This window comes from Oncorhynchus gorbuscha, linkage group LG06 (assembly GCF_021184085.1).
Source record: "Oncorhynchus gorbuscha isolate QuinsamMale2020 ecotype Even-year linkage group LG06, OgorEven_v1.0, whole genome shotgun sequence".
In the NCBI taxonomy this organism is placed as follows: domain Eukaryota; kingdom Metazoa; phylum Chordata; class Actinopteri; order Salmoniformes; family Salmonidae; genus Oncorhynchus; species Oncorhynchus gorbuscha.
The window spans coordinates 45,180,765-45,198,081 of NC_060178.1; the positions used below are offsets into that span (position 1 = coordinate 45,180,765).

A 17,317-nucleotide genomic window follows, 5' to 3' on the forward strand; every position below is an offset into this window, starting at 1 on the left:
AGGAGTATAAAACCACATGACAAGTAGAAGGAGTTGAGATTGTGGTTGACATGGTGCAGGAGTATAAAACCACATGACAAGTAGAAGGAGTTGAGATGGTGGTTGACATGGTGCAGGAGTATAAAACCACCTGACAAGTAGAAGGAGTTGAGATGGTGGTTGACATGGTGCAGGAGTATAAAACCACAGGACAAGTAGTAGGAGTTGAGATTGTAGTTGACATGGTGCAGGAGTATAAAACCACCTGACAAGTAGAAGGAGTTGAGATGGTGGTTGACATGGTGCAGGAGCATAAAACCACAGGACAAGTAGAAGGAGTTGAGATGGTGGTTGACATGGTGCAGGAGCATAAAACCACAGGACAAGTAGGAGTTGAGATGGTGGTTGACATGGTGCAGGAGTATAAAACCACAGGTCAAGTAGAAGGAGTTGAGATGGTGCAGGAGCATAAAACCACAGGACAAGTAGAAGGAGTTGAGATGGTGGTTGACATGGTGCAGGAGCATAAAACCACAGGACAAGTAGGAGTTGAGATGGTGGTTGACATGGTGCAGGAGCATAAAACCACGGGACAAGTAGAAGGAGTTGAGATGGTGGTTGACATGGTGCAGGAGTATAAAACCACCTGACAAGTAGGAGTTGAGATGGTGGTTGACATGGTGCAGGAGTATAAAACCACCTGACAAGTAGGAGGAGTTGAGATGGTGCAGGAGCATAAAACCACAGGACAAGTAGAAGGAGTTGAGATGCTGGTTGACATGGTGCAGGAGCATAAAACCACAGGACAAGTAGAAGGAGTTGAGATTGTGGTTGACATGGTGCAGGAGTATAAAACCACAGGACAAGTAGAAGGAGTTGACATGGTGGTTGACATGGTGCAGGAGCATAAAACCGCCTGACAAGTAGAAGGAGTTGAGATGGTGCAGGAGCATAAAACCACAGGACAAGTAGAAGGAGTTGAGATGGTGGTTGACTTGGTGCAGGAGCATAAAACCACACGACAAGTAGTAGGAGTTGAGATGGTGGTTGACATGGTGCAGGAGCATAAAACCACAGGACAAGTAGAAGGAGTTGAGATGGTGGTTGACATGGTGCAGGAGTATAAAACCACCTGACAAGTAGAAGGAGTTGAGATGGTGCAGGAGCATAAAACCACCTGACAAGTAAAAGTATACACACCCCTTGCAGTCATCTGATTTTTCTGCCTCAAATTATATATATTTTTTAACCGATCTACACAACCTAGTCCACACTTTCAAAGTAAAAGACAAAATATCGAAAATGAATCTTCATAAAAAATGAAGATGTATTGATTGCATTTGCCTTCAACACCCAAGTTAATACTTTGTGGAAGTGCCTTTGGCAGACATCACAGCTGTAAATCACTGAATAAGACTACCAACCTGGCACAACTCTTAGAGAAACACAAATCAATTGTTTTTCTCAAAATTACTCAGTAAACTTGGTTGGGAATAATTGACGGACAGCAATATTATGACCTTTATGACCTTTTTCATGGTCAGTCTCGCAAAAAGACACATTCTTGCGTTCTAACTACCCGCTATTCAAAGTGCTCTGAACAAATTAAGGGAATTGTTCACAAACACATTCTAAAATCCGATGATGGTCTCGGTTATGTGTTTTCAGACCTTCCCTTGGTCGTATTCTCGCAGGGCAGAAATCTCAGAGACAAATTGGTAAACTCTGATTTACCACCCCAAGATATTCCTGAACAACGTCTATTTGCGCCCTTACTGGATGGAAATTACAAATGTAATGGCTGTGCTCAATGCAATGGCACTTATAAATGAAGGTCCTTCAAACACCCACAAACAGGGAAATCGATCCCAATAAAAGGTGTTATTACGTGCTCCAGTAAGGCAGTTATTAATCTTATAACTTGTCCTTGTGGTAAAAACTATGTAGGTAAAACAAAGCACGAATTAAAAGTACGTATCTCAGAGCATCGTAACACCATTAGGTGTAAAAACTTTACTTATCCAGTTGCGGCCCACTTCTTGGAGGCAGGACACTCGATTTCGTCTCTGCGTTATATTGGCATCGAACATGTCACCCTCCCTAGGAGAGGGGGTGACCTTGATAATTTATTGTTAAAACGAGAGGCTGCCTGGATCTTTAATTTAAAGACCCTTGCGCCCTTCGGTCTCAACGTAGACTTTGATCTTAAGCCATTCTTGTGATTATTGTGACTTTGCCATTGTAATTGTTTGTAAACTTGTGTAGTCAAATTAATCTATGATCGTATGCTATCCATTTGTTTGTATGCTGTTCTTTGTATGACATTTTAATATTTGATTATTAACCAATGATATTAGGCCACTCTTGGCCATGATTACAGACACCCGTGTCTTTTGACACTATATAAACAAGTCATCCCGCAGTGTTTGTGATTATACCCCGATGGAAGACAGCTTGGCTGTCGAAACGTTGGTATTACATTTTTGCATCTGAGCTCCTAGAGTGTGCGGCTCTCTTTTATTTTCAAGTTTCTATTCTGCTAGCCAGCACACCGTTTCTTTTTCTTCTGGACAGCAATATTAAAAATTTTAAAAACTGATTTTCAAGCAGATTAAACCAGGACTGAGAATGCACCTTTCTGGAACACTCACCACCTCTTGGAAAGCCATTCTGGTATTAACATTGGTATTAACATTTGTCATTGTCCAGCTGAAAACCCCGGGATAGTGTCATTTTTCCAGAAGACTACATCAGGTTATCCTCTAACTTTACTAACTGGGCTTTGTTCCTCATATTTAGTTTGATCCTGACAAACTTCCCAGTCCCTTGCTGGTGACAAGAATACCCATAATATGATGCTGCCACCACAATACTTAAAGATAGAGGATCAACAACACTGCATTCACGCCACAATACTAGCATGTATGATAAAGTGAAAAGAAGTTAGGTTCTAAATCAGGGTGGGCCAAGTACGACCCCAATGTTTTTTACCACGAAATTGGACGAAAAAAAAGGGTATCCAATTGGTAGTTACAGTCTTGTCCCATCGCTGCAACTCCTGTACAGACTCGGGAGAGGCGGAGGTCGAGAGCCATGCATCCTAAGAAACACGACCCAGCCAAGCCGCACTGCTTCTTGACAATGCCTGCTTAACCCGGAAGCAAGCCGCACCAATGTTCAGAGGAAACACCGTACACCTGGCGACCGTGCCAGCATGCATGCGCCCGGCCCGCCACAGGAGTTGCTAAAGCACGATGGGCCAAGGAAATCTCGGCCTACCAAACCCGCTCCTAACCCGGACGACGCTGGGCCAATTGTGCGCCGCCTCATGCGTCCACCGGTCACAGCCAGCTGTGACAGCCTGGGATCGAACCCGGGTCTGTAGTGATACGGTGCCATAGACCGCTGCGTAACTCAGGAGTCCCCCGCAAATTGATTTTAACAAACAAATTGATTTTAACAAAGTTTACTATACTGTATGAACACACTACAATGTAGCCATCCCACTCAAGGCTAGGTCCATCAACAACCAAACTTCCCACGCAGGCGCCGCACTCTTGACAGAGTGATAGCCCCATAATAATAGGGATACTTAATACATGAACTTAACAGAATCAAATTCAATCATCCTCATCATTCAGTTCATTGAAGTCACATGCACCATTATCAGTTCTGGTTTCTATCACCCATTCATCCATTGAAGACAAAATAGCATATTTGATTAAGTTACTAGTTTTTGCTTAGTAGTCAGAGCAATGCTGACGCGTGAGTGGTCATGTGCTGAACACTTTGACAGCACGGATATTCCTGGAAAAAGTTACATTTGGAAATGGAGTTGCACCTCTTGAATTTTGTGTTATTTGACAAAGGTAAGTGTCATAGAAAATTCTGCCGTTTCTTTCTGATACTATATAGAAATCAAAATGTTTTACCTGCATGTGATTTGAAAAAGTTATGCTCCTTTCCCTGCATCTGTCAATTACAAGACACACCTCTCTCTTCATGTACAATTTGACAACTGATAATATTGTCACTCATCAGATTGTCAATTTAATCTAGTCTATATGCCAACCATTTATGTGTGAAATTTGTTTCGGTATAGTTTAGGTCAGTGGAGGCTGCTGATGGGAGGATGGCTCATAATAATGACTGGAATGGAGCAAAAAAAATTGAATGGCATCAATACATGGAAACCATGTGTTTGCTGTATTTAATATCATTCCCCCTATCCCGCTCCAGCCATTACCACGTCCTCCCCAATTAAGGTGCCACCAACATCATGTGGTTTAGGTGTAGTTTCGATGGGCCGGCTGTGCAGGCTGACTGGCATCGTTTGTTTCCTGCTCATCAACTTGGATAGTCATGGATATGTTTTGCAATATTCTAAAAGGCCTACTGTAGTGTGTTTGTGTGTCCCTTACAATAAATGTGATTAGCAAGAGAGTTATAGTAAATAAAACAGTCCATTAACAGCTTATTATCATAACGTAAAACAGAATGCTATCAAATCAGCAAGGAACGTGGTCAAATTATTTGCTGCTGATAAATAACACAATCATGACACTATTGTCCTTCTAAATCAAAGAAAAAGCTATATCTCAGACTGGCCAATAAAAAGAAAAGATTAAGATGGGCAAAAGAACACAGACACCGGAACTCTGCCTAGAAGGCCAGCATCCCAGAGGCACCTCTTCACTGTTGACGTTCAGACTGGTGTTTTGCGGGTACTATTTAAAAGCTGCCGCCAGTTGAAGACTTGTCAAATTTGAGAAACAGACGCCTCACAACAATGTACTTGTCCTCTTGCTCAGTTGTGCACCGGGGCCTCCCACTCCTCTTTCTATTCTGGTTAGAGCCAGTTTGCGCTGTTCTGTGAAGGGAGTAGTACACAGCGTTGTACGAGATCTTAAATTTCTTGGCAATTTATCGCAAGGAATCGCCTTCATTTCTCAGAACAAAAATAGGCTGACAAGTTTCAGGAGAAAGTATTTGTTTCTGGCCATTTTGAGTCTGTAATCGAACCCACAAATACTAATGCTCCAGATACTCAACTAGTCTAAAGAATGACAGTTTTATTGCTTCTTTAATCAGAACAACGGTCATCAGCTGTGCTATAATAATTGCAAAAGGGTTTTCTAATGATCAATTAGCCTTTTAAAAGTATAAACTTGGATTAGCTAACAACGTGCTATTGGAACACAGGAGTGATGGTTTGATTTGGATCCCTTTTAGTCCCCATTTGGATAAATCAAATTTCCATATAACACACTATTACAAACATACATAATATACTAACATAATGACCCAATAAACACTCAATGTAAAATATATTGATTCTTCATCTACTATAGTCCCACAACATTTATGTATTATATTTAAATGGTTTTAAAATAATAATAATGTTTAAATGTATATATTGAAAGGTTTCTGGTTTGCTCAGTGAATTTATTATTTATTCCAATAGTTTGGTTTCTGCCACCTCTTCAATTTGTACTTAATTGTATCCCAAGCTGTTTTGGCCTTTTCCTAGTGGAACAGACCAACATAAACTTTGGTTTTCTTGTTGTTTAAAACAAGTTTGTTTTGGCAAACCCACTCCCTAATATTCTCCAAATCTCCTTGTAAAGCTTGCTGTACCTGTTGAACCGATTGTCTTGCTGCATAAATTGTAGTATCATCTGCAAATATAGTAGCTTGAGTTTCAGCTAAGGCAAAGGGAAGGTCGTTGGTATATATTAAATAAAGAAGTGGCCCAAGGCAGCTGCCCTGCGGTATTCCACATTTTAACACATTAGGGGAAGAAAATGAACCATTGATATAGGTGGACTGTTTCCTGTCAGTTAGATATGACTGTACCCAATTCAATGCTACCTCAAAAACATAATGCATTAATTTTGTCAAAATTATTTCATGATCCACTAAATGCTGCACTGAAATCTAAAAATAGTACACTTAAACATTATATTATCCATAGCATTGAGCTACTTGTCAGTCATGTCAACCAATGCAGTGGTAGTGGAATGTTTTTTGCGATAAGCATGCCGATTGGCTGTAATCAGATCATTCTTTTCCATGTACTCCTATATTTGTCTACTCACAATACCCTCCAATATTTTACTGAGTGTAGGGAGTAGACTACTTGGTCGACTTTTGGCAGGAGTAATGGGTTCTTCGCAGTCTTTCGGAATAGGACACAGTTTCGCATGCTTCCATACATTTGCAAACATCCCCTTTTCCAGTGACCAATTAAATATGCATCTCAGTGGAACTGCAATCTGGGGAGCAGCACAGTGAAGCAAAAAAAAAAATTGTCCATAAGACCATAACCTGTAGATTTATAATCAGGTAATTAACTTCAAAAGGTTTAACACCTCCTCCACCGACATCGTTTGCAGACTAAAAGAGCAGGTCTTGTTGCTCATAATATGATCATCAATCCATTGGACAATAGCTTGTTTGGATGAATGTATGTCTACATTGTTGCTCAGTAAATTAATTTTCTTTGTAAAAAAATCTGCAAAATGATTGGCAATATCAACTGGTTCTGTTATTATTCTCCCGTCAACCTCCACACTAGATGGGCATGATGAGATAGTTAAGGGCTTACTTGGTACATCTGTGTTCCATACCTTTTTAGAATCATTTTTACAATCAATAAAAAGGTTGTAAAACAACTTTTTGTCTTTCCATTCAATTTAACTGCATAATTAAGTCATGTTCTATAATTCTGTTCATCAATTTCTAATTTTGACTTGGCTGCTAAGACTTTTGCCATATTTCTTTGAGAAAAAGCCTCACCCAGTTCATCAATCCACGGAGATGGACGAGCACCAACTGTACTCTTTCATATCGGGGCATGATGGTCCATTACCTCAGTGAGCAAATCAATAAAACATTGTGTAGCGTGATTTAAATCATCCTCTAGATAAATCAGCAGCCAAATCATTTAGAAATAGCTCATGATTAAATGTTTTAACATTTCTCTTGACCACAATCCTAGGAGGTTTCTTTGGAACCTTGGTGTTCGTGGTTATGGTCACAATATTATGGTCCGTCCAGCCCACTGGCATTGATCTGGCTTTTAAGCATTGTAATGGTATATTACAGAAAATCAGATCAATGCATGTGTCTGAATGATGACCCAACTTAATTGATGATCTAGTAGTATCATTAACCATTTGTTTCAAACCACAGTTCTTGGTATATCTCATCAATTTTGTTCTAAATGTATATTAAAATCACCCAAGATAAATACATCTCTGTTGCTATCTGTGGCCTGGTGAAACCCAGTACATAAGTTATCCAGATAGACCACCTAGCTCTAAGGTGTCATATACACACATCCTACCAATATGGGTGCCTGGTGAGACAGATGTACTTGAGCCCATAGTGCCTCTACTTGACATACATGAAGGTCATCCCTTCTCTTAAAAAGGTATATGATTCTGAATGTACAGTGCTACACCCCCACCATTCCTATTCCTGTCTCTTCTCAGTAGACTATATGCATGAATGTTAATTTGCCCATCATTTACAGATGCATCTAAAAGTGTTTTGTTCAAAGCCAAAATATGACCAAGTTAAAAACCTCATGTATTTTGTTAGGAAGGCTACATATATTAACCTGAGCTATATGCAACCCTTTCCTTGTCAAGTGGAGATCAATAGAGCATGTATCCGTTATAGTTGAAGTTGTGTATCATGACAACACACAAACTCAAATTTGAACATTAAATTAAAATAGCCAGGGAGTTACTCCAGAGTCCCGATACAATTGCCCGTTGATATAAAGTTTATCCATCACCATGGAGACTCGTTGATTCAGGCAACGCTTTTCCTTCATGGGATAGAGTTTTTTTTCTCCTTTGATCTCGGTGGGGAAGTTATCATTCATTCCAAAAACAGTGTCTCAGTTCTCTCCCCATGTTCTTCGTCATTTCCTTTGACTTAAATTTGTCAAAACATGCAATAACAGCCCGTGGCCTATTTCCAGAGGCCTTAACTATTCTATGGACTCTGGAGAAAGTGACATTACGCACAACATCAGTGGGCAGTTTTAGTTTAGTTGATATAAAGTCTCAGACTGTGTCCTCACAGCCTCTGCTGTTGTCATTCTCCGGTATCCCTGAAAATATTAGATTCTTCCGCATTGATCGACATTGTACATCAAGCAAGGTTTCTTTAAGTTGTTTGCTCTCCCTTTGCACCACCTCCACCTTGCTATGAATAGAGTCTACAGTACCTTTCAGCTCCACCTTGCCATGAATAGAGTCTACAGTACCTTTCAGCTCCACCTTGCCATGAATAGAGTCTACAGTACCTTTCAGCTCCACCTTGCCATGAATAGAGTCTACAGTACCATTCAGCTCCACCTTGCCATGAATAGAGTCTACAGTACCTTTCAGCTCCACCTTGCCATGAATAGAGTCTACAGTACCTTTCAGCACCACCTTGCTATGAATAGAGTCTACAGTACCATTCAGCTCCACCTTGCCATGAATAGAGTCTACAGTACCTTTCAGCTCCACCTTGCTATGAATAGAGTCTACAGTACCTTTCAGCTCCACCTTGCTATGAATAGAGTCTACAGTACCTTTCAGCTCCACCTTGCTATGAATAGAGTCTACAGTACCTTTCAGCTCCACCTTGCCATGAATAGAGTCTACAGTACCTTTCAGCTCCACCTTGCCATGAATAGAGTCTACAGTACCTTTCAGCTCCGTGTTCTCTTTCCTTAGATCATCAATCTGACGTTGGCTGAATTCTAGACTGGCACATAATGCATTAATGTCCTCTCGTAATATATCAAGTTTGGCAATCTTTTCATTGATGGATTTTAACCAGTCCACATCCATATCAGTAAACCTCTCCCCACTCGCTCTTACTAGGGGATGGTTTGGTTCCATCATTGATACCTATTGGCCAACCTGGTTTTGGTTTGTTTTGTTGATTGGGTTGGTTGTCCTTAACAATGCTTGAATCCTCCGAAACTCAAAGAAACATATCTCTCGTCAATGAACAGTTCAAGCTCTTCAATGGATTCTGAATCATCCAGCGTGATTACAGGCAGAGTTAAACGCACAAACAAACTGTTCAGCCACAAACTGAGAGCCTCCTCTCTGGGCTTTGTCTCGCACGGAGCAGGGGGCACAATGACGTGAGAATTGATTACGGTTGCTGATGATGCCCTCTGTATGCCTACGTAGATATTCCATTAAAAAAATGTTTTATTTTATATCTGCCATTTCCAGCATTACAATGGTCATTAACAACATTAACAATGCCTACACTGTATTTCTGATCAATTTAAATATTTTTTTTAAAGTGCTTTTCTTTCAATAACAAGGACATTTCTAAGTGACCCCAAACTTTTGGAAAGTAGAGAAGAAAAAAGAAAAATGGAGGGGGTGTAGATGTCTACCATTTTAAATCAAATAGATCAATTATCCTTGGTATGAGGGTATGAGCATCTTAAAAAATGCCCCCCCCCCAGCTTAGACTAGAGGATTGAAACAGTTGCATAGTTTAATTGCTGTGGTAGGAAAAAAAACTGAGGATGGATCAGCAACATTGTAGTTACTCCACAATACTAACCTAATTGACAGAGAGAAAGGGAAGCCTGTACAGAATAAAAATATTCCAAAACATGCATCCTGTTTTCAACGCGGCACTAAAGGAATACCGCAAAATATGTGGCAAAGCAATTCACTTTTTTGTCCTGAATACAAAGTGTTGTTTTGGATTTTCCCCAAACATTACTGAGTTGCACTCTCCATATTTGCAAGCATGTTGATGGCTGCATCATACTATGAGTATGCTTGTAATCGTTAAGGACTGGGGAGTTTTTCCGGATAAAATAAACCTAATGGAGCTAAGCACAGGCAAAATCCAAGAGGAAAACCTGGTTCAGTCTGCTTTGCTGTATTTTAATCACACTTTGTAACAACAAAATGAGGAAAAAGACAAGGGGTGTGAATACTACTCTACCTCAATTACCTCGTACATCGACTCGGTACTGGTACCCCATGTATATAGCCAAGTTTGTCGGGTTATTGTTTTTCTCAGCATTGTTGGGAAGGGCACACAACTAAGTATTTCACTGTTAGTCTACACCTGTTTACAAAGCGTGACAAATACAATTTGATTTGAAAACTCAAGAATGGTTGTATTTTTCAGAGAGACAATTACACACATTTTAATGCCCAAAGACAGACCAGTGGCTTCCCAAGAGCTGGTGAGACGTTCCTAAATGGTCCAGTCTCAGCCCTGACTTAAATCTGCTTGAAGATTAGAGACAAGGTTTGAATATTGCTGTCCATCAAAGATTCCCAACCATATTTACTGAGCTTGAGCCATTTTTGACAAAAACAATTGATATACATTGCCTTAAGAGCTGTGCAAGGTTGGTAGACTCTTATTCAAAATTATTCAGTTTTTAAAAGAAGCTCCCACCAATTATGAACTATGGGGAGAGAAGACATCCAATCAACAAATCTTGATTATTCATATGGTAAATGTTATATTATTTTGCTTTCAATTTGAAAGTGTGGAGTAGGGTCCCTTTTAAGATATATTTTTAAGGCAGCAAAATGAAGACTGCACAAGGGTTGCAAATGAAGACTGCACAAGGGCTGTGTAGACTGTATATTTAAGATAATTTCTCTTAATAGCGGCAGATAACGGATGATTGGTAAAGGATGATTGGTAAAGGATGATTGAGCGTGGAGCAAGGTGAGGAGGGAGATGAAATGATGGGAGGCTAGGTAGGTACCTTCAGAAGCAGTGAGCTGCACCTCAGTCTTCAGCAGAACAGGATCTCCCCAGGTAGACAGGGCTGGGGACTTGGAGTGTTTCTCACCATACAACTGACCTGAAAACAAAACATCCCAAGCAGCTCATCGTCAACACACCCACACAGCATGACACACAAATGGACAAAATCTAGGATAAAACGATAAGAAAAATGTCATAACGTTTCACAATGCAGCTGTTGGGTCTCACATCCCTTTCAGATGGATAAGCATTGCACCTGTACAACCATTACTGTTGTAATGGTAGTACTGGTAGCCTAGAGGTTAGAACGTTGGGCCAGTAACCGAAAGGTTGCTGGATCAAAACCCCAAGCTGACAAGGTAAACATCGGTCGTTCTGCCCCTGAACAAGGCAGTTACCACACTGTTCCCTGGTAGGACGTCACTGTAAATAAGAATTTGTTCTTAACTGACTTGCCTAGTTAAATAAAAAGGTTCCATTTTTTTTTTTTTTTTTATACCATTACTGTACCTCAATTCCACCTCGCAAAGTTTGCATTTACTTCTCAAAGTATTGCCATACAGGAAATCACTGCGGTCGCTTGCCTTTCTCTGGCATTTTTCCAACTTAAAGACAATGACGTAGCGGAGGGGTCCATACTGCCGGTGTGGACTCCCATTTCTGAATATCAATATTAGATTCCGCTAGGAATTAGTACGGCAACTAATCAAACGCTTGCATATTTTATAGCGAACTAGCGAGGGACGGAGAGGGGAGGGGCACAGTACAGGCAGGTCAGCCACCAGGCAGAGTCATGACCGTGCACTAGGCCCATCTTCAATACATTAAAAAAAAGCTGTATTTCGCAATGCAATATGCTGCAATTTCACACAACTTCAGTAAAGCAGGGCTTATCATCAATGAATAGCTTAGGATATTCTACATGCAACAGACCAAAGACTGAACACACTCACATTATTATTTGAAGAGAAAGAGCAGGCCAGCCAGCGCGTGGGAGAGGGAGGAGGGGGCAGGCAGAAATAATTACTCTATTCCTTGCAATGTCAAGGTACGCCTTGCAAATTCACCAAAAGTAGCCTGATGTTCGCTTCTTCCTCTCTGGTTTGATTTAAATTACAACTTTCCCCAGGCCTTTATAGCCGGTAATCAAGTTAGGCTATAACACGGAAAATAACTGCACTGATTTACATTTTGTGGGGGAAAAACAAGTCTTTGGTTAGGGATTTTTCTTAACGTAAAGATCCCAATTTCATTTAAACGTTTTAACATTTAAACGTTCACACCCCTAGCAGTAACTGTAATGTGTGTGTGTGTGAACATCTGTTCCTATACCTCCTTTCTTCACCACCAAGGTCCACATGTCTCTCCAGCTGAGGTTGAGGCCCGCCTGGCTCCCAAGCCCCTTCAGCAGGTTTTTAGCAGACTCCTTCAGGTGGAACGTCCCCTCATCCTAAAGGTAAACAATACAACACAAACAGACAGGCACAAAACACTGCATCGTCAGGCTAAATTATTAGCCTTACTCTACATTAGCCCATTGAGCGTTTCAAGTGTATTGCATGCAAATACAATAGCTTTGATGCAAGTCACTAATAATGCATCAAGAACTAACCTATACTATAGTATATACATACGCAAAACCGGAAGGGAGTTAGTGAGTGACTCACCTTGATGGTGAAAATGAGGACCCTGCCACGCGTCACCATGTTGAGGAAGAGGATCATGGCCTCGTCCTCATGGGGAGAGTAGGTGTCAAATATCCTCTTGGCCATCACATGGCCCTGCACACACACAACAAAGTGACATTTATGCTGCAGACCAACAAACAGACGTTGTCTAGAGAGGAGAGGTTGGTTGAGCAATATTCCACAGTAACAAACTGAGACACGATTTTTCACTTTAAAATGTTAAACTATAAAACAATGACTGCAAAGTTAAACCATACAACTCTATGCACAAGCACTACTTTTAACCATTTCCACTGAACATTTGACAAAAACACATTTACCTGGAGAACAGTGCAAATGAAAAGTTTGGTAACTGAATGACGGCACAAACAGCCAAAACCATTCTCGTAACAAACTTTGTATCTTAACTGTTCCTCAAGTAAACGTGTTTCAGCAACACGTGGGAATTGTTCAAAGTAGACCTTGTGCATACAGTTGTGTGGTTTGTTTAACTTTGCAATGATTGGTTTTTGTTTGACATTTTAAAGTGAAAAACCTGAGTCTCGGGATCACTCTTACCATGGAATTGCCTACTACCAAGACTAGTAGTTTCATCTCATTATGTTGTTCGACATGTTGTGGTTCATAAATGCTTGAAAAACAAAGGCTAAATTGAAACACTGCTCACAAGTGCAGAGGGAAAAACACCCGTTTCAGTGTGTCTCTAGGTGAAGAGTCAGAAGTGCTTACTTACTGTAGCCTGGTTGAGGACGATCACGTGAATGCCTCGGCCCTGCTCCCGCATTTCATCCTCCAACACCTGGAGAGGGACACACAGACGACACAAGCACCTTTCAATATCAATAGTTACATCATAAATCACACTATGAAACCCAGTTTATAAGACACACATCAACAATAAGCCAGATCTCACACGAGAGCCAGATCTCACACCAGAGCCAGATCTTTATTTATTCAAATTCATTGTATTTTCCAGAAACTACGGAGGATATGTACCTAGGCCAGTGGAGTTCAGCTGAGTTTGGCTCAGTAGTGTGAAAAGGGTAGGCTTATAGTGAAATGCCTACAAGTACTCACAGTGGTGCCGTCCACTGCCACATAGACTTTGGAGCGGCTGGAGTACACCTCAATGTCCAGGACCTTCCTACCGCTCGCCGTCTTGCGTGGGGTTTCCATGTTGGGCAGGGCGTCGTCTTTAAACGAGCATGAGAAAGTTCAGCCATTTTGAATTGTGGAAAGTTGCTTCATAAGTTGACATAACATTGCTCAGCAGTACGAATTCCATAGATCAACAACTTTGTTAGGCTACAGTTAGTGAGAAACAGCTTTTGACATCGAAAATGGAAAAGTGTGAAACAAATGGAAGAATTGACAAGAACTCACCATACTCCTGCACTGCCTCTTCCTCATTGGCTACTCTTCTTGTGTCTAAGATTAATTTGATATTTACAACGACTGTGACCAGCAGAAATAGAACCGCTCCAGCCTGCACAGAGGAAAAAGTCAAGTTGATTTCTCAAAAATACCTCAAATTTAGGGTAACCAAAAGTGACAGTGAATGGTCGCTGAACTTGCAAAACAACATGTATCTGGGTTCACCTGGCAGCCTCGGCGGAGAGCTCGCTTGTTAGTTAATTTGTACTTCCAGGTGAGATAGAGGCTCCGTTGCTGGCGAGGGATGAACGGTTTTGCGCGAGGATTCGGTGTCCAGGTGTCCATACCTGACTGTGGCACGAGACTGCAAACCCCTCCACCTCCTACTGCTGAGCACGTTACAACAATAACGCATATGCCAAAACAGCATCCAGTCCAAGCTGATGACCAGTTGCAGTGACTAATTAGTTGCAATCACCTCGTCATCTTGAAAGCAGAGAGAGCAGAAGTTGAAGAATGCAGTAGATAGCTAGTTTATGTGCACAGTTATCATTCATGTTGAAAGCAGAGAGCAGAAGTTGAAGAATGCAGTAGCTAGCTAGTTTATGTGCACAGTTATCGTCATGTTGAAAACAGAGAGAGCAGAAGTTGAAGAATGCAGTAGCTAGCTAGTTTATGTGCACAGTTATCGTCATGTTGAAAGCAGAGAGCAGAAGTTGAAGAATGCAGTAGCTAGCTAGTTTATGTGCACAGTTATCGTCATGTTGAAAGCAGAGAGCAGAAGTTGAAGAATGCAGTAGCTAGCTAGTTTATGTGCACAGTTATCGTCATGTTGAAAGCAGAGAGCAGAAGTTGAAGAATGCAGTAGCTAGCTAGTTTATGTGCACAGTTATCGTCATGTTGAAAGCAGAGAGTAGAAGTTGAAGAATGCAGTAGCTAGCTAGTTTATGTGCACAGTTATCGTCATGTTGAAAGCAGAGAGCAGAAGTTGAAGAATGCAGTAGCTAGCTAGTTTATGTGCACAGTTATCGTCATGTTGAAAGCAGAGAGCAGAAGTTGAAGAATGCAGTAGCTAGCTAGTTTATGTGCACAGTTATCGTCATGTTGAAAGCAGAGAGCAGAAGTTGAAGAATGCAGTAGCTAGCTAGTTTATGTGCACAGTTATCGAACGGTAGCATAACAACAAATATTTGATTGTGCAAAATAAATAACCCATTAATGTTAATAAACGTAACATGGCTAGTAGTATAACTAATTAGTAGCTAACACGCCTAGATAATTCAAATTAACTAATGAAGGATATTTTTTTTTTAAAGGAAATATTTATAATTTTTTTTTTAAATTAAAAATTACCACCACCACAGGTTCATCACACCCATAAATACTGTATTTGGCTAGCTAGGAGGTCTTAACCATTTTTCTGCTAGCAAAACTAACGAAGATGTAACTTTCCTATGGTAATGAGGAAACCTTTAAAATAAAAGCCTAAATTTCAAAATATTGCAAGATGGCCAACTCATTGAAAATATATGACATTTTAATCAGTGTTGAAGAATGCAAGAAGGAATTTATGATTCAAATAACCAACATCATCAAGCATTGATTATTTGAATCAGCTGTATAGTGCTAGGGCAAAAACCAAAACATGCACCAGGGGATGGGGGGGGAAATCAACAATCAATCCCAGCAAGCATTACAAGACGGTCTTGCCGAGACAGACCTCGATTAATGAGGTGAAGTGGTTTAATTTGCATAAAATAATTAGTGTCACAAAAACTTAGCATTCATTTCTAAATATAATGTGCGTCCTTTTCTTTCAGTTTGTGCTGGTGGTTCCCACCTTGGTGCCTTAGTGGATGGCATTGTGCCGATGCCAAATCGCAAGGGTCACACAGGTCATGCTGGCCTGGCTTTTGGCTGGCCTGGCTTTCCGCTCCTGGAGCTAGAGCTTCAATGCTGTACCCCACAAAACCTTATCCCGGACATTGTCTGTCTATTAGCTCCTGGCAACAACCTTATATACAGTCCATTCATGGCTAACGCAGGAAAGGGATTTAGAGAACTTCTCTGTGCTGCTCTGTTGAAGTGGACTCGGGTAAATCCTTAATTACCATTACTAGTTGCGTCAAAACATGACAAACAATTTCCAAGACAATGTCTTGCAAATGACTAAAACCCTGCAATGCCACTTCTTGACTTCCCAAAACCATCTAAAGTACCAGGAGCAGCTAGCATTGGAGTATGAATGCCAAGCGTGGGAGCTGGGTGTGACTCACAGAAGGGCTCACCTTGCCTCTGGTGCCACGATAAAGAACACCTGAGTGACGATTATGCGAATTTTGACACTTTGTTCGAGGAACTGCGGTGTATGGGTGCAACTTTGACTTCTGGGAGTGGAAGGAACGCTGGCCAGGTCTCCAGGACTACCAATTCTAGTGGACCCCATTAGTACCCTCGCCTCAAGCCTCACCTGATGGGCCCACCTGCTCATACTTACGCTGGACTCTTAAGTGTAAGATTATCTCTGCACTGTCCAGACCATAAATGTTGTTTGTTTTGTTATGTATTCAGAAGTTTGGATATGCATGGTTGTATTGGATATAAAACACTCTAAAGTTTCTAAAACTGTTCAACTAATGTCTGAGTATAACAGAACTGATTTGGCAGGCAAAACCTCAAGGACAATCCATCCAGGAAAAAAAAAGAATTATGGTTATTGGATTTTCCAATGCTTTTCTATGGGGAAGCTGAATTATTAGGTCCCAGATTGCAGTTCCTATGGCTTCCACTAGATGTCAACAGTCTTTAGAAATTGTTCAATGTTTTTATTTTTGAAAAATTAAGAAGTAGTCGTATTCTTTCTAAGTGTCACTCAGGTAGACTCTAGTATTTTGGTGCGTGTGAATGAGAGCGTGCGCAGTGTTGTTTTTCTCCGGTATTGGAAACCGTGTATTCCGTCTTAAATTGTATCGATTATTTACATTTTAGGGTACCTGCAGTTGGATTAGAAACGTTGTTTGAAATGTTTGGACCAGGTTTACAGGTATATTATTAGATCCTTTGTAGGCATGTTGGGCGAGTTGGAACCGGTATATTTCTGAATCAAACGCGCCAAATAAACAGACATTTTTGGGATATAAAGAAGGACTTTATCAAACAAAACGACCATTCATTGTGTAACAGACCATTGGGATTGAAGATCTTCATCTTTTTTGCAAAGGTAAGAGATTTATTTTATCGCTATTTCTGACTGTTTGGTTGGAAAATGTTTTTCATGCTTTTGTATGCGGGGCGCTGTCCTCATAATCTCATGGTATACTTTTACTGTAAAGCCTTTTTTAATCTGACAAAGTGGCTAGATTAACAAGAAATTAATCTTTAAACCAATGTATAACACTTGCATTTTTTAATGAATGTTTATTATGACTATTTCTGTATTTTGAATTTGGCGCTCTGCAATTTCACAGGATGTTGTCCAGGTAGGTCGCTAGCGGAACGTCTTC

General features: G+C 40.6%; 1 protein-coding gene across 2 annotated transcripts in view; it reads right to left on the reverse strand.

Moving 5' to 3' along the window:
* Positions 1–17,317, reverse strand: part of pomgnt1 (protein O-linked mannose N-acetylglucosaminyltransferase 1 (beta 1,2-)) — a 33,765-nt gene that overhangs the window by 14,962 nt on the left and 1,486 nt on the right. The window contains exons 2-8 of one of the 2 annotated variants that reach the window (XM_046353361.1): positions 14,040–14,300; positions 13,824–13,926; positions 13,518–13,633; positions 13,174–13,239; positions 12,420–12,533; positions 12,085–12,202; positions 10,751–10,849 (exon numbers count right to left, since the gene is read on the reverse strand). In XM_046353361.1, the coding sequence (XP_046209317.1) occupies positions 10,751–10,849; positions 12,085–12,202; positions 12,420–12,533; positions 13,174–13,239; positions 13,518–13,633; positions 13,824–13,926; positions 14,040–14,159 (736 nt within the window). In that variant the 5' untranslated portion in view covers positions 14,160–14,300. The remainder of the gene's footprint in view (positions 1–10,750; positions 10,850–12,084; positions 12,203–12,419; positions 12,534–13,173; positions 13,240–13,517; positions 13,634–13,823; positions 13,927–14,039; positions 14,301–17,317) is intronic. The other variant, XM_046353362.1, reaches the window with a different exon arrangement.